At 43.2% G+C, this 22,704-nt stretch overlaps 2 protein-coding genes across 2 annotated transcripts; both read left to right on the forward strand.

Moving 5' to 3' along the window:
• Nucleotides 1–289: 289 nt before the first annotated feature.
• On the forward strand, nt 290–13,456 carry LOC139156059 (neuroblastoma suppressor of tumorigenicity 1-like). The gene is made up of 4 exons (XM_070731403.1): nt 290–336; nt 8,975–9,163; nt 11,747–11,858; nt 12,885–13,456. The coding sequence occupies exons 2-4, from the start codon at nt 8,997–8,999 to the stop codon at nt 13,038–13,040; spliced, it is 435 nt and encodes a 144-aa protein (XP_070587504.1). The 5' UTR covers nt 290–336; nt 8,975–8,996; the 3' UTR covers nt 13,041–13,456.
• An 8,151-nt stretch (nt 13,457–21,607) lies between these two features.
• LOC139156058 (5-hydroxytryptamine receptor 6-like) lies at nt 21,608–22,330 on the forward strand (the record flags this gene model as incomplete). The annotated part of the gene is made up of 1 exon (XM_070731401.1): nt 21,608–22,330. A coding segment is annotated over exon 1 (723 nt), but the record flags the coding sequence as incomplete, so codon positions are not given.
• Between the last annotated feature and the right edge of the window lie 374 nt (nt 22,331–22,704).

Here is a 22,704-nt window from a genome sequence, read left to right on the forward strand (position 1 = left end):
CTCGATTTTACGCTGCCAAGGTTGGTTCCCTCCTGCAACCGACTTGGAAATTTGGATCCCTGTGCAAATACTGGCAGGGAAAGTTTAAGTTTTTCTTGAGGTTCAGATGTTAATTGTCTCGCTTCTTCCTTTCCACCCTTTCCGGTGTTTCTTTTCATCCTGAGATGCTCTGGCAAATGTAAATTTTTGGAGACGTTATTAGACAACGGATCTCAACCTGGATTTGAGCAGCCACTCCTGCGGACTTGGTTGGATGAACCTGTTTTAAATCTTTGGCTGCTGCAAGAGATCTTATTCTTTCCCCCTGCCCACGGGATCAAACTCCTGTTCCAGAGGGTGAGTCCAGAGTTTTAAAATCCTTTTCCAAATAACATCTCCACATTTAGGTTTACAAGCCGCTCTGCGGCGTGTCACTGACTGCTAACCTTGGGCCGCACTTTGTGCTAAACTCGACTTATAAAAGGGGAAAGTCTGATGTTTTTCTTCACTGATAATCCAAAAAGATCTGTCTGTCTGTCTGTCTTTCTTTCTTTCACTATCTCTTTCTTACTTACTCTTCCTTCTTTCTTTTATTATTTCTCTTTCATTTTCCCTTTCCCTTTTCCTTTTTTCTTTCACTATATCTCTTTTTCTTTCTTTCCTTCTCTTTGTTTCCTTCTTTCTTTCATCCTCTTTCTTTCTTTTTCTTTCTTTCTCTCTCTCTTTTCCTTCTTTCTTTCACTATCTCTTTCTTCTGAAAGGGGCGGCATACAAATCTAATAAATTATTATTATTACTATTATTATTTCTTTTTTATTTACTTTTCCTTCCTTCTTTCTTTTATTCTCTCTCATTCTCTCTTTCTCTTCCTTTTTTCTTTCATTATATCTCTTTCTTTCCTTCATTTCCTTCTTTCTTTCATCCTCTTTCTTTTCTTTTCTTTCTTTCTTTCTCTTTTTCTTCTTTCTTTCATTATCTTTCATTCTCTCTTTCTTTATTTCCTTCTTTCTTTCATTTTCTTTCTTTCTTTTCCTTCTTTCTTTCATTATCTCTCGCTCTTTCTTTCCTTTTTTTCTCTCTTTCTATTTCCTTCTTTCTTACATTCATTTCCTTCCTTCCTTCTTTCCTTCCATCCTTCCTTCCTTCCTTCCTTACTTACTTACTTACTTACTTACTTACTTACTTACTTACTTATCCTTAAGGAGAAGATGTCATGGATTTGACCCCGGGCTATGTAGAGTTTGGGGTCTGCAGTGAAAGCTTCAACCTGTTTTGTGGATTCAGCTGCCTGTTTTCGTATCCTGGATTACAGGTCCAAGTCACACATGAGCGTTAGGAGGTTCGTCCCCTCGCTTACAAGCTTCCAAACTTTCAAAGGGAACAAATGTGAAATTACACATTGTATGCCCAAAGGGAGATGAGGTCAAGCCCTTCTTGCATCTCAAAAATTCATCACTTACCATTTATGTTTCTGAGGGAGTTTTGCACAATAGTGACCACAATCTGTTTTATCTCCGGGGTGGGGGGTGTGGGTGTTTGTTGTTAAAAAAATGGATTGGAAGAGGAAGTTTGACTTGCGACTTCTTCGCTGTAAAAACATCCGCACACCTTGTTTTCTCCTGGAAGGTGGGTGTGTTTATTTGGAGTGTCAATCATGGAAACAAAGTTATCTTCAGAAATTCACCTGGAAAGACATTCAAAAGAGCAATTACAGATGGACACACCTAGGTGGACCAAGATGCATTCATTCCAAATAAATAGCTTTTCCTTACAGCTATAAATGTACCAGTGATTCCAAAAGATTGTGTGTGTAGGGTGGGAGGGTCGCTAGAAATTTCAAAATTATCCCGCCCCCACCAGGCAGCAAAAGATCAAAGATGCTAGTCCATAAGATAATAATAATTTCTTCTTCATCCTCACTTTCCGAGGAGTTGTGTGAAAGGGGGGCAAACCTGCGGTCTCTTTGCCACTTATTAAGACCAGATATTTTTTTAAATGCTCCCCCATGCACTTTCTTCCCCTTTATCCTCCCCTGTGATGGATGGTTTGAAAGAGGAGAAATCTGAGCAAATAAATCAGTTACAGATGAGAAATGTGCTGAAGGAAACCAGTTTTTGCAGCCATTAAAATATTTCCATCTGTCTTTCCTCGATCCTTTCTCTGCTTGACAATGACACCCCCCTCCCTCAAAAATGAGGAGAAAATCCGTGAAAAATCTCAAATTGGGAATGTTTTAGGAATATTTTCTATTTTTTTCTCTTCTCTTCTCTTCACTTTTTTTCTCTTCTCTTCACTTTTCTTCTCTTTACTTTTCTTTTCTTCTCTTCTTTCTTACCGCTGATTCAGAAGGTAAAAGAAGGATCTGAAATGTATTAATTTGGGCCTGGCTTTGAATACCAGAGGGGAAAGCGTTGTCTTTCAACAACCACAAGACAAATTGTCTTCTTACTGTTAAAAAAAAAAGAAGTTAAAACATTGTGTGCGTTTTTAAAAAAAACAACCAGTTCGCCGTTACCCAAAGGGACTTTAAAACTCCCCCAACAACTTCTGATTACCTCTGTTAAAATGACATTTACTTGGGCTGCCTTAGAGATTTTTTAAAAACTCTGTATTGTTTTAAGGTGATTCTAAATAGTTTGACCATCCAATTTGCTTTATTAGATATTTATGATGTTATCATAACATCTCCCCAGAAATTTTGTGCAATGGCTGTTATTAGCCACTTAAAGAAAATCAGATCAAATAATTCTCAAGTCATAGTGCAGCTTCAATGGGTGGGGTGTTCCCCCCTTATATTTGGGAAAAAACACAAGTTGGACCAACCAAGCGACCCCCATGAAGTCGGTTTAAAAAAATTAAAATACAGGACAGGAAATGCCCCCCCTCCATTTAAAATCATTCTGTGGTTTGAAATCAATCTAATATCACAGTATCCCCTTTTACTTTGCACTTCCCGCATTGGGTGAATTTTTTTTAAGGGAGGTAGACTAACCCTGGATAGGAAGGTTCTACTTTGGTTTTCTTCCTTTTATATCTGGCCTCTTAAAGGGGAAACAAAACCCTTTAAATTGATTTAAAGTCGTAGACACTCAGAAGGGAGAGCAGAAATTCTTTTAACGAGACAACAGAAGTTTTTAAGCAGATTCTTAATACTTGGAGGGGAGGGGGCTTCTAAAAAGTCTTCCCACCACCCACATACACACTACTACATCCTTAGTTACAAGAAACTCTTTCTCCTTCCCTTTTAATTTTCTTTAATGACCCCCCTTTTTTTCTGAATGGAAAAAAAAAGCTTCAACACATTTGGCTTTCCCACTAAAGAGGAACTCCACTTTCACTTAAAAGATTTGGGCTTTTCAATCCTGAAAACATGCCCCATCTTGTTTCTCCTGAGAAGCCAAACCGGATCGGGCCAAGTTAGGAAAGAAAACTGGTGGGAATATCCTATGTTCCCTCCTTCCACTCCCAGAATCTGAGATAGGAAAATGGGAGGCTATAAACATGGTTAGCTTGGTTTCCTTCCATGGCCCTCGGTCTCTCCGAAGGTGATTTGTCAGGTTCACACAACCTCTTTCCCTTCCAAAGGAAGCTAACCTTGATTGCTACTCACTCCCCTGTGATCTTGGTTTGGGAGAAAAGTGACCCCCTTCTCCCGAAATAGCCATGATTGCAAGGGTTCACCCTCGCACAATGGCATTTTTTTGAGAGCCTTAATGTTTCCTGGATGTGCAAACCAAGTTAGAAGTGAGAAAAACATATTTTTTTCTAAGTTCACCTCCAGATCTCCGAGCGAGTGTCATGGTGGTTCTGGCTAACTGACCAATAGACCTTAACATCTAATCTTCCTGTGTGTCAGCAGTTAATAAATCTTTTTAGACACAATTTTGTAGTAAAACCCTGAAGTTCCACAAACAGGTTAAAACTGTTTTTATTCCCAGATGATATTGAACATACCTGGGCTTTTAGGATGGAAGTAGGGTTGTCTTTGCTTTTTGGTGGCTTATTAAAATACAGTTAGAATTGAATTCTGATTTTTATTTTATTTTCGTCCTGGGCTGCATGCCACCCAGAGCCCTTTATCATAATACATACTAGAAATAAATAAATAAATACTGAAAGTACATAAATAAATGCCCCTCCTCATCACCTACCACCGAAGGGGTTTAATACATACTCTCTGCTTCCTGTCCTTTTACCTGCTTACTTTGTATGTTTGTTTGTAATAATGCAGCTGCTAAATTGGGTCCTGCAATGTCTCTATTACTGTGTAGAAAAAAGATTATTAATTTGGACGTAAATAGAATTTATACACTGCTCAAAAAAAATAAAGGGAACACTTAAACAACCCAATATAACACCAAGTAAATCAAACTTCTGTGAAATCAAACTGTCCGCTTAGGAAGCAACACTGATTGACAATCAATTTCACATGCTGTTGTGCACATTCAATTTTGTACAGAACAAAGTATTCAATGAGAATATTTCATTCATTCAGATCTAGGATGTGTTCTTTGAGTGTTCCCTTTAGTTTTTTGAGCAGTATACTTTTCAAAGTCCATTTGTTGCAAAGACGGATGACAAGTTTTTTTGGTCTGCTCAGGAGAGGTGATTTTGCTTTTAAATTTATAAGCATTCCCAGTTTTCCGTTGAATGTCTCTTTAGCTTGGGTTCCTTGAAATAAAGGTTGCACCATTCTCTTCAACAGTTCAGCTGGATCCCACCTGCTGTCTTTTGTCTCCTTTTTCCAACAAAAAACAAAGAAAGAAAAATCTCCTGTTCAGAAACTAGAATTTTAGCATTTCCCCCCCAAACTCAGCTGGGCTATTCACTGGAATGTGGGGGTTTTTGTGTTTTTTTTAAGCCAAGGTTCGGGAAATAGCGAAATATGGCTGCCTGTTTTAAGAAAAAAGCCCTGTTTCTTTCTGATGGCATCCAAGACCATCATCCTCAGCCCAATGCCCAAATGGGATAATCCGTACCTTCAAATTGCCAGACAGAAAGCCATTTGAACTTGTGATCTCTGCAAAAAGGCAGGTATTTTTTCCCCATTTACCTAGAGAAAGGAAGAGAAAAGGCTTGGTTCTTCTCTAACTTCGCACACTTAAGAAGATTCATGCAAAAGTCTCCCTCAAGTAATGTGTTGGTGAGCGAATCATTCTTATTTCTCACCGAGTTACAAATCTGGTACTGTACTTTACTTCTTCTTCTCCCAAAAGCAAAGCAAAAACATTTCTGTAGAAATGTTCCATTTGCTCTGGATACGCTGGGGGATTTTCTGCACTGCTTTGGCTTTGCCGCGGGCACCTTTCAAATCTTTGTCCTAATTTCGTTTCGCTTGGCAGGCCGCCTTGCTCAAATCCCAAAGCAGAATTTGCACACCAAGACAACTAGACACAAGAACAGTTTTCCCTCCGAACGCCATCACTCTGCTAAACAAATAATTCCCTCAACACTGTCAAACTATTTACTTAGTCTGCATTACTATTATTACTAGTTTTTTCTCATCATTCCTATCACCCATTTCCTCCCACTTAGGACGGTATGACTGTAACTTGTTGCTTGTATCCTTAAGATTTATATTAATATTGATTGTTTCCTGATTACTTCTTTGACCTCTATGACAATCATTAAGTGTTGTGTCTCATGATTTTTGACAAATGGATCTTTTCTTTTATGTACACTGAGAGCATATGCACCAAAGGCAAATTACTTGGGTGTCCAATCACACTTGGCCAATAAAGAATTCTATACTATTTTATTCCATTCAGAATTACAAGTCTTTCCCAAATGATCAGGAATTGCTTAGGAAGAAGGAGAGAGAGCCATAAACTAATTGGTGTCAATGTGCTGAATGCCGATGTATTGATTCCACCGTGTTCATGGCACACATTCCATACCTTAGATGGTGTGTTAGAGGCAAGTTATTTATCCAAAGAAGACTTTAGGCAGACAAGCGTCAGCCGGTCTGTCTACCTACTTATCACCTTCCGTTAAGGCATCTGGTTTGATTTCCTGAAATCATACTGATTCACAAGCCAATGGGATCTGTGAGGCTGCTTTTGTTTCCCTAGGATCTTGTGGAGTAATAATACCATTTTATAAGGCCTTGGTAAGGCCACACTTGGAATACTGCATTCAGTTTTGGTCGCCACGATGTAAAAAGGATGTTGAGACTCTACAAATAGTGCAGAGAAGAGCAACAAAGATGATTGGGGGACTGGAGGCTAAAACATATGAAGAACGGTTGCAGGAACTGGGTAGGTCTAGTAGTTTAATTAAAAGAAAGACCAGGAGAGACCTGATAGCAGTGTTCCAATATCTCAGGAGTTGCCACAAAGAAGAGGGAGCCAGGCTATTCTCCAAAGCACCTGCTGTGGGTAGAAGCAATGGGTGGAAACCAAACAAGGAAAGAAGCAACTTAGAAATAAGGAGAAATTTCCTGACAGTTAACAATTAATCTGTTGAACAGCTTGCCTCCAGAAGTTGTGAACGCTCAAACACTAGAAGTTTTTAAGAAGAGTTTGGCAACCATTTGTCTTAAGTAGCACTAATCAGGGAGTTGGACTGGAAGACCTCCAAGGTCCCTTCCAACTCTGTTGTTGTTGTTGTTATTGTTGTTGTTGTTATTATTACACTCGACCTCACCCCATTCCTAAGAGGTCTGTAAGGGGTGTGCATCAACCCACTATCGTGCCTACCGTCTCTGTCCTACTGTCCTATTGTCCAAATTTACATGTACCTACTTTGCTTTTGTTTATGTTTATACCTGTTATCTTGTACACATTTTAACAAACAGACAGACAGACAGACAGACAGACACACAGACAAACAATAGATAGATGATAGATAGATAGATAGATAGATAGATAGATAGATAAAAATTTAAAATCTCACCTAAAGTTCTTTGAAATAAATCAGAATTCCTTCTCTGAATGAATGTCAATTGCTGGGTTTAGTCTGATTCTGGACCCTGTTTGGCTCCACATCCACGAATGACAATGGCACACGTAGAGGAAAATATGAAAATATTTATACCATCCAATTGCTTAAATAAGCAACCCCATTCTGTGGGGAACTATCCCAGACAAATAATGAGAACTCAAATAATGTTAAGGCTTTCCCCCCCAAAACCTTTTGGAGCATTGTCATGAACAAAACATTGCTCACCATGGAAATAATGTCAAATAATAGCAAGGGGAGGTGAAAAGGTTTGGAAATATTTGCCTCTACCTAAGGATAAAACGTAGATAACGTCTTTAGCTTAGGAACCTAATTTCTCTTTAATGGTGAAGGCAGTCCTGCTACGTGGCTTACCAACTTCCCAGACGGAAGGCTTGTTTTTGATATGAAACATGGGAAAATGTTCACAAACCCAGAACAAGTTGCTAAAGGAAGGGCATGGCCAAGTTTTTCCTCGGACAAGTCACCATCAGGAAATCTCAACAATGTAGTTTGCGAAGCTAAACTTCACAGAATAACCTAGCCCTAAAAACTTACTTTTTTTTTTTTGCAGCAAAAACAACATGGATCTCTTCAGGAAGACAGCACAGAATTTGCAGTTTTTGTTTCCTTTGTCTTTACTTTTTTAAAAGCAAACTTTGCAAATAAAATAAAATAAAAATTTATAAAACTACATTTTCCTTTCCCTGCAGTGACCCCTGCTGGCCATATGCAAACTTGCAGCATTTTCCCACCCCAGCTTAGCTATACAGTACTGTATAAGAATTTGGAATTCTAGTGTAAAATTCTATTCCAATCTAACTTCTGCTCTTCTAAACTCTTTCTTGGAATGATCGTTACAGATTGAAATATTTTTTTGGACAATCCCAGTTCTCAACAAGAGGCCAAAGGCTCTCTCTCTTTAGAAATGGGGAAGGATTTTAAAAAAGAACTAGAATAGTCTTGAGGTTTGGTGGATTTTTAAAAAAATTCCTTGACTTGCAATGGTTCACTTAGTGACCATTCAAAGCTATAACCCTACTGGAAAAAAACCCCCAGACTTGGGACTGTTTTTCAAACTTAGCGGCCATGGCAGAATCCCCACGATCACGTGATCAAAATTCACATGCTTTGGCAACTGGTTCATATTTGCGACGGTCATGTAACAAAACCCCCCCTCCCAATTTGGGTGACCTTCTGACAAGTCAATGGGGAAGCCAGATTCATTTAACAATCTTATTCCTGTTCTGTCTGGCCCGGTTAATTAGCAGAAATTAAGCCCCAATGAAGACTCGGATGCAAAATCCCTCTCTCTATTTGTCTATTTACAAAGAAATGTGCTGGAAACAGCAATGAAATCAGAGGAATGTCAGTTTAAATGTCCAGCATTATCGGCACAGCTGATAACAAGCGTCCAAAAGAAAGTCATTAATTCAAGTCATTAATTCTCGGCGTGGGCAGGTACTCACAAATGCCTTCCAAAACTAGGATCACAGGGTTGCAGAAGGATTTAAGAAAGAAACTCTTTGACTGCTAGTTCTCTCTCTCTCCAAAAAGGAATATTGAACTTCTTCCCTGTTAAATGATTATTTTCCAATTTTAAAAGTGTATTTGATAAAATTGAACAACAACTTCAATTTTATCTTTAATAATTATGGAGTGTGCAGAAATGACCAAAATGACTCTTGAACTGCAGGAAAAGGAAGAATCTGATTTTTATAGTGCCTGGGAAAATTGGTACAAATGGTTGGATCAGAAAAAATATTTACCAAGCATGAAAGATGCAAAATAAACAATACTCCGGCATACAAGATATACAAAATAAATAGACCATGCCACTAACCGATAGAAATAAACCTTACTTCAAATATAGAAACTAACAAATACCATATTAATAACCAGTAGATCAAACAACAACATATATCACCTCTGCATATATTTATATGTATATATTATTCTAAATAAATGTATCTTACTGTATAATAACTATGGTACAATAACTATGTATTTACAAATCAAGAATAAAAAAAAATGTGTATTTTGAACCCACATCCAGGTTTCCGTTGGTGCGAGCCGCGATGCTGAGACTTCTGCTGAGCGTCTTCGTCCCCTGCCTGAGTTTAGCTGCCCCGTCTCACATTAACAAACTCGCTCTCTTTCCGGATAAGAATGCCTGGTGCGAGGCCAAGAACATCACCCAGATTATCGGCAATAACGGATGCACGCCGAAAGCCGTCCCAAACAGGTATGGTCCTAACTCCAGCTAACGATTCCACCGTCTCTTTTAAGGCCTGGAGGTCAGAGGTTGCGCTCTCTTTGTGTTGTTAGGGATTCAAAAATGTGCGGGTTTTAGTCACTCTGTGCATTTTCTGCATCACGTGGGGGGGGGGGGGGAAAATAATGTGTCCTCCCTCTTGTCCTCACCCAAAAAAATTACTACCATGCTGTGGCCGTGGCTTATTTTGTGGGAGTAGCTTGATCATGTGACCCGGAGGTGGCTTAAAGGTCATGTGACTGGCTTAAAGGTGGCCGACCTAACATCACTCATGTCAAGGTGATAGTAGGGTGCCTGGACTCTCCTCGCCTCAAAGAGATACAATTTCCCTATCTATTTACTATTACTGAATATACTCTTTAATTTCATGTATATATGCCATATGTCTACATACCATACATATTAAACACAAGCACACAGAAATATACATCATCTACTATATACACACACAAACGCATGCACAGCTCTTCTAAAATTATGCACATTCAACTTCATTTACTGCGATAGGAAAAACATACCTAGAGCCCAGAAGAAAAGAAAAGAAAAAAAATCAATTTTTTCTACTGGTTCTGCGTACCTGACCAAACTTTTACTATTGGTTCTGCATACATGACCGTAGAAGCCCATCTCTGGAGCCAAGCTATACTAATAGCAATAGCATTTAGACTTATATACAGCCCTCTCTAAGCGGTTTACAGAATCAGCCTTTTGCCCCCAACAATTGGGGTCCTCATTTGACCCACCTTGGAAGGATGGAAGGTTGAGTCAACCTTGAGCCAGTGGTGAGATCTGAACTGCTGAACTACAGCTAGTATTCAGCTGAAGTAGCTTGCAGTGCTGCACCACTGCACCCCCCCAGCTCAAGCACACGCTGGCCATGCCCATTCCCAGTTTAGCAAAAGGGGGGGGGGGAAGTCTCAATACGTCACAGCAGCACAATAAGAAAATGGCAATAAAAGTGATCTCTTATCTTCAGGCCTGATGGTCAGAAGTTAACGTCTTTGCATGTCTTAGCATTGTCGAATCTTGAAAATGACAATATAAGTTATCTCTTATCTTCAGGCCTGATGGTCAGAAGTGAAGGTCTTAGCATTGTCGAATGTTGAAAATGACAATAAAAGTTATCTCTCATCTTCAGGCCTGATGGTCAGAAGTGAAGGTCTTAGCATTGTCCGGGACTCAGAATTATGAGTGCTCTGACATTGGAAGTTTTTAAGAAGAAACTGGGCAGTCACCTGTCTTGAATGTTATTTATTTATTTATGTATTTATTCAATTTTTTAATGCTGCCCTTCTCCTTAGACTCAGGGTGGCTTACAACATGTTAGCAATAGCACTTTTTAACAGAGCCAACATATTGGCCCCCAACAATCCGGCTCCTCATTTGACCCACCTCGGAAGGATGGAAGGCTGAGATGAGATCTGAACCGCTAACCTGCAGATCTAGCAGTCAGCTTCAGTGGCCTGCAGTACAGCACTCTGCCTGCTGCGCCACCCCGGCTCTTATAGGGCTGTGATGGCTCCTTCTGGCACGTGAGCCATCATCCAGCTCAACTCTACCATGCATGCGCACGCATCTCTGCCAGCCAGCTGATTTTTGTCCCATTTCCAGACTTCTGGGCGGCCTGTTTTTCGCCCTCTCCAGGCTCCGGAGGCTTTTTTCGAGCCTCCGGGAGGGTGAAAATGGCCTACCCTGGCCCTCCGGAGAGGCTGGAGGGAGAACCGGTGTGTGTATGTGTGTGTGTGTGTGCATGTGTGCGTACATGGGGGGATGGGATGCATGCAGGGGGCGTGTGCACATTGCATTATGGGTACCGACACATGTGTGCGTGTTCTTTCAGAAGAGAAGGATTTAGGGGTAGTGATTTCTGACAGTCTCAAAATGGGTGAACAGTGCGGTCAGGCAGTAGGGAAAGTGAGTAGAATGCTTGGCTGCATAGCTAGAGGTAGAACAAGCAGGAAAAGGGAGACTGTGATCCCACTGTATAGAGCACTGGTGAGACCACATTTGGAATACTGTGCTCAGTTCTGGAGACCTCACCTGCAAAAGGATATTGATCAAATTGAACAGGTCCAAAGACGGGCTACAAAAATGGTGGAAGGTCTGAAGCATAAAACGTATTAGGAAAGACTTAATGAACTCCATCTGTATAGTCTGGAGGACAGAAGAGAAAAAGCAGGGACATGATCAAAACATTTAAATATGTTAAAAGTTTAAATAAAGTTTAGGAGGGAAGTGTTTTTAATAGGAAAGTGAACACAAGAACAAGGGGCCACAATCTGAGGTTTGTTGATGGAAAGATCAGAAGCAACGTGAGAAAATATTATTTTACTGAAAGAGTAGAAGATGCTTGGAATAAACTTCCAGCAGATGTGGTTGGTAAATCCACAGTAACTGAATTGAAACATGCCTGGGATAAACATATATCCATCCTAAGATAAAATACAGGAAATAGTATAGGGGCAGACTAGATGGACCATGAGGTCTTTTTCTGCCATCAATCTATGTTTCTATGTTTCTATATTCCTAATCCCTTCTCCCCCCCCCCCACAGAGTCTGCATGGGTCAGTGCTTCAGCTACAGCGTCCCCAACACTTTGCCGCAGTCGACTGAGTCCCTGGCACATTGCGATTCCTGCAGGCCTTCGAAGTTCCAGTGGGAAGAAGTGAGTCTCTGCACTTTGCCCTGGGTGAGGGTGCGGATCATATGAAGGGGGCGTGGGTACCATGCCCGTTTGCAAAACACAGTCCTTCCTTTTATGGATGCACAGAAGGAGGATAGCCAGGCATGCTGAAGGATGCAGCAAAATCCTGGCTAGGGTAGACCAAAGGGAAGCAATTTTTTTTAAAAAAAAATTTGAATTTTGCCAAGGAGAATCCGGTGCTTTTAAAGTCAGGTTGCATCTCTTAGGAAAGGAAGGGCGCTACTTTTTTGCAAGCCCAAGGGCAGTTCTGTGTTAGCAAAAACTTCAGAAGAGAAGGGTTTAGGGGTAGTGATTTCCGACAGTCTAAAAATGGGTGAACAGTGCAGTCAGGAGGTAGGGAAAGCGAGTAGAATGCTTGGCTGCATAGCTAGAGGTATAACAAGCAGGAAGAGGGAGATTGTGATTCTGCTGTACAGACCTCTGGTGAGACCACATTTGGAATACTGGGTCCAGTTCTGGAGACCTCACCTGCAAAAAGATATTGATCAAATTGAATGGGTCCAAAGACGGGCTAGAAAAATAGTAGAAGGTCTTAAGAATAAAACTTATCAGGAAAGAGTTCATGAACTCATTCTGTATAGTCTGGGGGACAGAAGGGAAATGGGGGACATGATTGAAACATTTAAATATGTTAAAGGGTTAAATAAGGTTCAGGAGGGAAGTGTTTTTAATAGGGAAGTGAACACAAGAACAAGGGGGCACAATCTGAAGTGATTTGGGGGAAAGGTCAGAAGCAACGTGAGAAAATATTATTTTACTGAAAGAGTAGTAGCTGCTTGGAACAAACTTCCAGCAGACATGGTTGAGAAATCCACAGTAATTGAATTTAAACATGCCTGGGATAAACATAGATCCATCCTAAGATAAAATACAGGAAATAGGATAAGGGCAGACTAGATGGACCAGGAGGTCTTTTTCTGCTGTCAATGTTTCTATGCTGCTGCACATGTCCTCATGCTGCCTCTCCTCTGCTCCTCTCTTTCCCAGGTCTTGCTGGACTGCCCCAACTCTGAATTTCCTAGGATGGGTAAACTGGTGGAAATAATCTTGCACTGCAGCTGCCAGGAGTGCGAGGCGAACAACGTCGACTCTGACCCCTACGCTAGACTCCGCCGTCCCATTGTCCGCGCTGAATATGACTGAACCTCCGCCAAAAGATCCCGCCTCCTCAATTTCTCTCTCTATCTGGCCCCCCCTCTCTTTCTCTTTCTTCTCTCAATCTTCCATCCTGTTCCAATGTGAAAAGAAGGGAAAATGAGACACACAATCCTGGGGGCCTTTTTCCCACCCGGGAGAGAACAGGAAGCTTGTGGGGGGATGACGAAGATGATGACTGGATTTGGGATCGGAAGGATGAAGATGAAGCAAAGCGGCTGGCTGGAGAACTGAAAACCCCATTTCCTGCCATGATGGAGTCACCGACACCAGCTCTTGGAGAAAACTGTTTGTTAGTTCCCTGGTGGAGACTTTGGGGATGGTGAAGTGGGAGGTGGCTGACACAGAAGGGAAGGTGTCTTCCTTCCCTTCACTCTGAGATCCTATATATAAATACACACACACACACACAGATACACACACAAAAAGGAAGCAGTATGCTCCCTCCCACATTTGAGCATACCAGAGTGATTCGACAGAAAAGAAAAACAAAAACAGCAACATATAACTCTTCCCTGGTACAAACTGAGAGGAGAAGAACCTTGTGGTCCAGAGGTTAAAGCTACTGCCTTACAGGCAGACTCCCCAGGTTCAAATCCCGGTAAGCGTATGGCTAGCTGATGAGAGCGAAATAAGCTTGAAATAGATCTGTACTAGTCTCCCTTTTCATTATCAGCAAAAATATGTCACACACACACACACACGCAAACACACCAGACTGAGAGAAAACCTTGTTCAGCAGTATTATGAACTTTTATCATAACACAGTGCACCTTTGTTTAAACTTCCTTCCTTGTGGACTCAGTAGCTGGGCAGAGATGGCGAAGAAGGACCAGAAGGAAGAAACCACTGTAACCACGGTTGAAATCCTAGGAGAGTCTTGGTAGTGTGAATCGTCACCGATGCTCCTGGTGTGCTCTCAGAGAGTACGTGTGCGTCGGCACAAGATTTGGCTTTTGCACATGAGCTGGAAGTGAAATCTCCCACGAGGATGCTTGCGTGTGTGAGATTTTGCCGATTTTCTGCTGAAAATCAGTGAAATCTCGCACACGATCATCTTTGCATGAGATTTCACTTCCAGCGCATGCACAGAAGCAAAATCTCATGTTGATGCACACATGCACGCGTCATGGATGCAAAGATGTGTGCACATCTCCATTTTCACTACCGGATCAGCGTTCTCGTCCATTACAGGTGCAACCCAATACTGGCGTGGACCATCTTGAAATGTATCTTTTGAAGGACAACATCTGAACCACATTTGGAGGGTCCTCAGGGGGTCTTGGACCTTGGCTCCCATTATACCAACCAGGAAGGCTCTGGGATGGGAGTTGTTGTCCAGAATTTATGGCGGAAGACACTATCCGAGTCACCCATGATTTTCGCCGCCTGAGCTTGTGGTACCTGCATAATTTCCCCCCACTTTGTCTCACTCCAGGTGAGGTTCAGTTGCAATTCCCATTTGCAGGTGTGCAGGACACAATCCATACAACGCACACGGAACCTATTTGAGAAAGCATGTTCAGTTAGCTCTCCTCTCCACACCCCCCCCCCCGCAAGAGCGAAATCTCTTGAAAATGGAAAGAGGAGGAGGAGGTGGAGGAAAAAGGGCAGCTTATTTTGCCACCGGGCTTTTGATCCTCCTTGATGTGATGCTGAAGGTGACACCATTGGGAGATGGATCCCCACATGTTCATACACTATCACAAGCTTTAGGGCAGTGCTTCGCAAATAGTGGTGCGGGGGCCCCTGGGAGGGGTGCGGAGCAATGCTGGAGGGGCGCGTGACCCCAGGGAACGTGCTTTTTTTTTGCCACAGGGAGTAGGGAGGGTTTTTGCACCGAACAATAGCACACAGCACAGAGCAGGAGATATGAAGTGCATATAGCAAACCCTTAAGAGACACCGTGGAAACATATTTCACAGGGATGAAAAGAAAGGAGGAGAGAGACGGAGATCATGAGACAAACGTAAGTCTCCTGAAAGACGAGGAAATATGATGAAGCGTACGTAGCGCTTGTCTTCACCGAGACAAGAAAAGACCACTGTGTTTACCGTGTGTAAAAATGTTGGCAGGGGACAGCATGAAGACAAATAAATGAAGCCATCACTTAAACACATTACACCCCATTTACGCTGAGAAGCTGCTTGAGATTTTTCAGCAAAAACGTGCAGAATATCGCAAACAATAATCCTGGCAGAGAGTTGGGGGTGGGGGTGGGCGTGAAATGTTTACTTTTTCCCAGGGAGGGGCATAAGAGAAAATAAGTAGTGCTTTAGGGGGACAGGGCTGGGGGGGTAAGGAATGCCCATGTTCTTTTTCCTTGGAGAAAAAACGTTGCGGTCAATCATTGCTTGGATCCACTAAAGCCCAGCCATGTTTTAGAAGCCAAACATAGCGGGTTTAATTCCTGCCTGTTCTCCGTGTTTACTTTCTCTCTCTTGTCTTTCCGGTTCAGACTTTACTTCCAAGTAGCACTTTAACAAGCCAACAAAAAGGCACGGAGAACATCTGGGACTTTTGAAAAACAAGGGTTGAAGGAAGAAAAGGCGGGTTTTAAATGATTGCCCTTGGCTGTTTGGAACCAAATGAGCCCAACCAGAATGGGAAGAATTAAATCCTCCTTCGGCAACAGTCCATCGGGCATGTCTTCTGAAGAAATAGGGAGCTCTGCGTTATGTACGAAAAAGGTTGTTACTTGTCTCTCTCTCTTGACTTTTTTTTTGGTCTTCAATCTTGAGACCAAGGAGCTCACACGGGGCCTTGCACAAACCGGCCCCTTTTCTTGCTCTTGAAACCAGGGAAGGCTTCCGAGGCGGAGTAACGCACATTAATTCATGTACACAAACTGTATTATTATTGTTGTTGTTATTGTTTTTAACATACGTAGCTATTTCCACTGCCACTATCACCTTAAATAAATTTTAGAGTGTGTATGTTTACAGTCCTCAAACTTTTTTGTTCAGGGGCTGCTGCCAGGAGGATGCAATTCAAAAGTTTTTCAGTTTTGCTACAGGGGAGGGTGAGGAAAAAACCCAGACAAAAGCATTGTTGTTTTTTTAAAGCAATTTGTGGGTCCCTTTGGAGGCATCAGGACTCTAAAATGTGGGTGCTGCAACAGAGAAGTCCCACTTAAACGCCAAAGTCTCAGTTTTCCCCAAAATTCATTACATATCAAATGGGGGGGGGGTGTTCCCTGGCTCCGGTGCTACTGGTGTGCTCCCAAAGACCGGTACCGGCACGCATGTCTGGCAGGCAGGTGCGTTGTCAGGAGATGCGCTAGAAGCGAAATCTTGCACAAGGACGCTTGTGTGCCTGATATTTTAGCAATTTTTGGCATTTTTTTGCTTCACAGGAGTAAAAAAAGTCAAAAATGGGCGAAATACCGTGAGCGTAAGCATCCTCGCGTGAGATTTGGCTTCCTGCGCATGTTCAGAAGCTGAATCTCACGCCTGCACAAGTGGCGCATCCAGGACGTGGAGCTGCGCACACTCTACATGTTCTCTACTGGAATGTCATCCCCTCCAGGCAGTGAAGGACTCCAAATTCTTTTACTACCACACTGTGAGCTTGGCTTACTTGTGTGTGTGGCTTGTCAACCATGTGACCATGTGGGAGTGGCTTGACGATCATGTGACGGGGCTGGCTTAAAGGTCATGTGACTGGCTTAAAGGTGGCCAACTTGATGTTACTCACGTCAAGGGTTAGGGTTAGGGTGCCTGGCCTCTCCTCGCCTCAAAGAGAGACAATTTCCCTATTTATTTACTATTACGGAACACCCAAAATATATTATTTAGTTCTATGTATATATGCCATATAGGTACATACATATTACACAGAGGCACACAAAAATATACATTATCTACTATATAAAGTGTATGTGTATGTACACACACACACACACACACACACACAGCTCTTCTAAAATTATACCCATTCAACCTCATTTACTGCGATAGGAAAAACCTATACAGAGCCCAGAAGGGAAAAAAAATATCAAAATTTTTCTACTGGTTCTGTGCACCTAACTGTCCCCATAGGAGTCCACCCCTGCCCCAGGAATCCATTACTGATGTCACACTTAACCGAAAGTAGCCAGTGCCAGGAAGCTGCTCACACAGAGCTAAGTGGGTTAAAATAGGCTGAATGCACTTTAAAATAAAAAAAACAAACAAACCTCCAACTCTCCCAGAATATGGAAAAGGGGGAAATTGCAGTGCGCAACACCACCACCCCTCATTTCATAGCAGGTACCGAAATGTTACAAGGGTCTAAGGCCCACCTGCTCTTTGCTCGGTCCAGCCAACTGCCGAGGTGAAAAATTCCATCCGAAACTGCTGAGTTAATTGGTCCCTGGCTTCACAAGTGGGGGGGGGGGTGACTATTTTTGAGACATTTGTGTTGGTGGCGGGGGGAAAAAATCTCAGTAGGTTCTGGTTAAACACCTTGTTAAAATGAGCAATGCTTGGCCATGAATTGTCTCAAACCCCACCCCCAGTGATAGGTGAGTTTGCTCAGCCTCCATCAAGCCCGATGCAAAACAGTCTTGAAGGAAGGGCCGGGTTCGAGTCTGGGTAGGCAGTCCTCGACCTTACGACTGCTGTTGAGCCCACTGTTTCTGTTGCTTAGTGAGCCACTTGCCACAAAGCAAGGTTTCCCCCCCAATGTTACAAAATTTCTGAGGGGGGTCCCGTCGTTAAGCGAGCCTCTGCCGTTACTGAGTGAGTAATAAAGTGAATCCGCCCACCCCCCCTCAGTGGATTTTGCCAGTCAGAAGGTCGCAAAACGGGATTGCGTGACCCTGGCAGATGCGAAGACCATCGTAACTATGAGACGGTTGCCAAATTCTGATCACATGACCCGGGGGTGTGTGCTCCAATGGTCATGTGACAATGGCTTACTTCAATTGCGTTGTAACTCTCAGACCGAAGCCATCATTTTGAGTTAGAGTCTTTGGCCTGCCACAAGTAGAATACAGTGGTGCCCCTACTTATGAACTTCATTCGTTCCGTGACCAGGTTCTTAAGTAGAAAAGTTTGTAAGAAGAAGCAATTTTTCCCATTGGAATCAATGTAAAAGCAAATAATGTGTGCGATTGGGGAAACCACAGGGAGGGTGGAGGCCGTTTCCTCCCAGGAAATTCCTAGATAGGCCCCACGGAGGCTTCTCCCGCCTTTTCCGGCCCTGTTTCCTCACAAGAGATTCCTAGAGAGACCCCATGGAGGTTTCTCCCCGCCTTTTCCGCCCCTGTTCCCTCCTAGGAGATTCCCAGAGAGGCCCCACGGAGGCTTCTCTCCGCCTTTTCCGGTCCTGTTTCTTCCCAGGAGATTCCTAGAGAGGCCCCACGGAGGCTTCTCCCTGCCTTTTCCGGTTACAGTTTCCAAGGCTCATGTTTTTAAGTGGAATCCCATCAAGGCCCAGGCTGTTCCCAAGGCACCCAAGCAGCCTGTAATGCAAAATTACCTACAGGTAGACAATCGCTAGATGACGCATCTACAATTTAGCACATCTCATGCCCACATGTCCAACAGCATCAAGGAAAATATGGTTTTCTTTCTTTTTGATGTGGTAGCTCTAAAACAAATACAATTTTTATCTTGAATTTAGGAGAATGTGAATAGAAAGAATGAAGAATAGAACAGAACAGAATAGATTTCTGGTGACAAGCTGTTCCACTTGCTGATTGTCCCCCCTGTTAGGAAGTTTCTTCTTAATTCTAGGTTGCTTCTCTCCTTGATCCATTTCCATCTGTTGTTTCTTGTGTCCTGCTGCCCTCTGGTGCTTTAGAGAATAATTTGACCCCTCTCCTCTTAGGTGGCAGCCCTCAAATACTGCTGTCATGTTGGCCTCCAATTCTTCTTTTCTGTAGAAAAGAAAATGTACAACTGCCCCCCTTGAGGTGGGGAACCAAAGGTGATGTTATATGCATCCCAAGAATCTACCACATGCACAGAGGCACCCTTCACTGCCAGCAGGAATACCTAGCCAAGGTCACCCCCTCCTCTATTCCCTAATTTTAATTTTAATTTTAATTTTAATTTTAATTTTAATTTTAATTTTAATTTTAATTTTAATTTTAATTTTAATTTTAATTTTAATTTTAATTTTAATTTTAATTTTAATTTTAATTTTAATTTTAATTTTAATTTTAATTTTAATTTTAATTTTAATTTTAATTTTAATTTTAATTTTAATTTTAATTTTAATTTTAATTTTAATTTTAATTTTAATTTTATGTTTTTTAACCAATTCTAGAATACAGCTCATCTGTATGGAATCCGCATTGCATATCAGATATAAACACAATCGAGAGTCCAGAAATATTTCACAAGAGTCCTTCACTCCTCCTCCCGCGACGATACACCTTACTCCACCAGACTTGAAATACTGTGATTAGACAATTCACAACTACGTCGCCTCCGATCTGATCTAACAGTAATTCATAACATCATATACCAAAATGTCCTTCCTGTTAGTGACTACTTCACCTTCAACTGCAACAACACACAAGCATGTAACAGATTCAAACTAAATTTAAACCACTCCAAACTAGACTGCAGAAAATACGACTTCAGCAACAGAGTGATCACCGCCTGACTCTGTGGTTTCTTCCCCAAACCCCCAAAACTTTTAACCTTAGACTGTTTACACTCGACCTCTCTCCTTTCCTAAGAGATCTGTAAAGGGCGTGCATAAGCACACCATTGTGCCTACCGTCCCTGTCCTATTATCTTATTGTCCAAATTTACCTATACCTACTTTGCTTTTGTTTATGTTTATACCTGTTATCTTGTACATGTTTTGACAAATAAATAAGTAAATAAATAAATAAATAAATAAATAAATGATAAACAGATAGATAGATAGATAGATAGATAGATAGATAGATAGATAGATAGATAAAGATTTAAAAACTCACTTAAAGTTCTCTGAAATAATTCGGAATTCCTTCTCCAAACGAACATCAATTGCTGGGATTAGTCTGGTTCTGGATCCTGTTTGGCTCCACATCCATGAATGATGATGGCACATGTAGAGGAAAATATGAAAATATGTATAGCATTTGATTGCCTTAAATCAGCAACCCTGTTCTGTGAAGGATCGTCCTAGACAAATAAGGACAACTCGAATAATCTTAAGGCTTTTTCCCCCCAAAAAACTTTTGGGAGCATTGTCACGAACAGAACATTGCTCATTATGGAAGTAATGTCAAATAATAGTAGGGGGAGATGAAAAGGTTTGAAAAAGGTTTTCTAAAGGTCTATGCCTACCACTTCTATTATCATTATTTTCTACCTATATTATGCTTCTACAAACTGCAATCCTATACTTGTTTGACAAACAAACAAATAAATGATGCCTATTGTTTGCCTGGCACACTCTCCAACCGGCATCCTTGCATAGGCAGGCCCCCCGCCCCCCCCCGACTTGACTCCTCCAAAGCGTTCCCACCCTCCACCCACCCCCAAACTGTTCCCAAGCGAGTGGCAGTCAGCGGAGGGGTCCAGATTGACTCTCCTTCCTTCTCCTGCACCACCAGCTGCTTGGCTTTCCACTGCCAACTGAGCGCCGTGCCGAGAAAGATCCTTGCTCTGCGTCTCCCGGGAGGTTCGCTGCTCCTCCAGATCGGGAAAGGAGTAGTAGAGGCACTCACGACGCCTGGCAAGGCGAGCAGGGCAGGCAGGAGAGGCTCTGGGTGGTCGCTGCTTGGCTTTTCTCCTTGTTTTATTTTAATCTCCTGTAAGAGAATCTGAACACGCTACAGGTAGGAGATGGGGAAGGGGTGCCAGGCGGCCAGGAGGAGGGTCAGGGCAGCTGGTGGGGATACCCTGACAACTGAAGAGCAGGGCGATCCCCAGATTCCTAGCAAGGAAGGGTGAAAGAGAGGGAGACGGAGAGAGAGACAGAGAGAGAAAGACAGAGAGGGAGACGGAGAGAGAGGGAGGAAGAGAAAGAGAGAGAGAGAAAGAGAGGGAGAAGGAGAGAGAGAGTAAGAGAGAGGGGGAGGAGGGAGGGAGGGAGAGAGAGTGAAAGAAAGGGAGAGGGAGAGAGAGTAAAAGAGAGAGGGGGGAGAAGGAGAGAGAGTGAAACAAACAGGGACAGGGAGAGACAGAGAAAAAGAGAGAGGGGGAGAAGGAGAAAGAGAGAGTGAAACAGAGGGAGAGGGAGAAAGAGAGTGAGTGAGAGAGAGTGAGAGTGAAAGAGAAGGAGAGGGAGAGACAGAGAGGCAGAGAGAGACGGGGGAGAGAGTGTGAAAGAGAGGGAGAGAAAGAGAGAGGTGGGAGAGGGAAGGAGAGAGAGAGGGAGAGGGGGAGGGGGAGAGAGAGGGAGAGAGAAAGAGAGAAAGCGTGAAAGAGAGGGAGAGACAGAGAGAGGGGAAAAAGGAAGGGAGAAAGAGGGGGAGAAAGAGAGAGAGAGTTAAAGAGAGGGAGAAAAAGAGACCGGGGGGGAGGAGAGAAAGAGACAAAAAGAGAGGGGAGAGAGACAGAGAGAGACACAGAGAGAGTGTGACCACTTAGCCTGGCATCCGGTCTTCCCTATGCCAAGGGTGCCCCATGGATGGGCAGCTGGGCAGCCTCAATGTCAGCCTTCTCGGGCAGCAGGACCTTGGGCTGCGTGGCAGTGCCTGGACCACTGCCTTCCTCTGCTTCGTCATCCTCCTGACCATGATTGGCAACTCCACCCTCATCCTCCTCATCTTCAGCCAGCGTTTCCTGCGCAACACCTCCAACTTCTTCCTGGTCTCCCTCTTTCTCTCGGACCTGATGGTGGGCCTGGTGGTCATGCCCCCGGCCATGCTGAACCAGCTCTACGGGCGCTGGGTGCTGGACGGCGCTTTCTGCTCCGTCTGGTTCTCCTTTGACGTCATGTGCACCAGCGCCTCCATCCTCAACCTCTGCGTCATCAGCCTGGACCGCTACCTGTTGATCATCTCCCCGCTCAAGTACAAGCTGCGGATGACCTCCGGCCGGGCTTTCTGGCTCATTCTGGCCACCTGGACGCTGGCCGCATTGGTCTCTTTCCTGCCCATCAAAATGGGCTGGCACAAGATGGACTTCGACCGTCGCCCACTCAACGCCACCCTGCAGCCGGAAGAGGAGCAGTGCCGCCTGCTGGTCAGCTTGCCTTACGCCCTCATCGCCTCCATCCTGACCTTCTTCCTCCCCTCCTTGGCCATCTTGTTCACCTACTGCCGGATCCTGCTGGCTGCGCGGAAACAGGCCTTCCAGGTGGCGTCTCTCACCAACAACAAGCCCAGCTGCGAACAAACCCAACAGGTAAACCTAATGTTGTGAGTGGTCCACAACTGGCTCAGTTAGTCACAGATTCTGTGGAGGATGAACCGGGTCCGTCTTGGTACCCGAGGCCAGTGTTGGTACCCGAGGACAGCTGAGTCAGAGAGTGAGAGTGAGAGAGAGTTGGAACTTGAGAAACCTGGGGAACCACCAGAGACTGTAGAAACCCCAATTATGGTAATGTCTGTCTCAGAGGAGGATGGAGGCTTGGGAAACCAGGAGCCCCTGTTAGATGCTAGAATCAGAAGGTCACAAAGCAGACAGGAATATCTTTACGGCAAAAGGTTCAGAAGGTAAGTGTATGAAAGAGTCTAGACAGTGAATATCTCTAGGAAGCAATTGACTACAACCAGACA

Source organism: Erythrolamprus reginae, unplaced genomic scaffold (assembly GCF_031021105.1).
Source record: "Erythrolamprus reginae isolate rEryReg1 unplaced genomic scaffold, rEryReg1.hap1 scaffold_258, whole genome shotgun sequence".
NCBI lineage: Eukaryota > Metazoa > Chordata > Lepidosauria > Squamata > Dipsadidae > Erythrolamprus > Erythrolamprus reginae.

Coding starts and splice junctions, on each gene's coding strand:
- LOC139156059 (XM_070731403.1), top strand. CDS start 8,997: ATGCTGAGACTTCTGCTGAGCGTCTTCGTCCCCTGCCTGAGTTTAGCT. Junction 9,164..11,746: donor CCGAAAGCCGTCCCAAACAG/GTATGGTCCTAA, acceptor CCCCCCCCACAG/AGTCTGCATGGGTCAGTGCT. Junction 11,859..12,884: donor CGAAGTTCCAGTGGGAAGAA/GTGAGTCTCTGC, acceptor TCTCTTTCCCAG/GTCTTGCTGGACTGCCCCAA.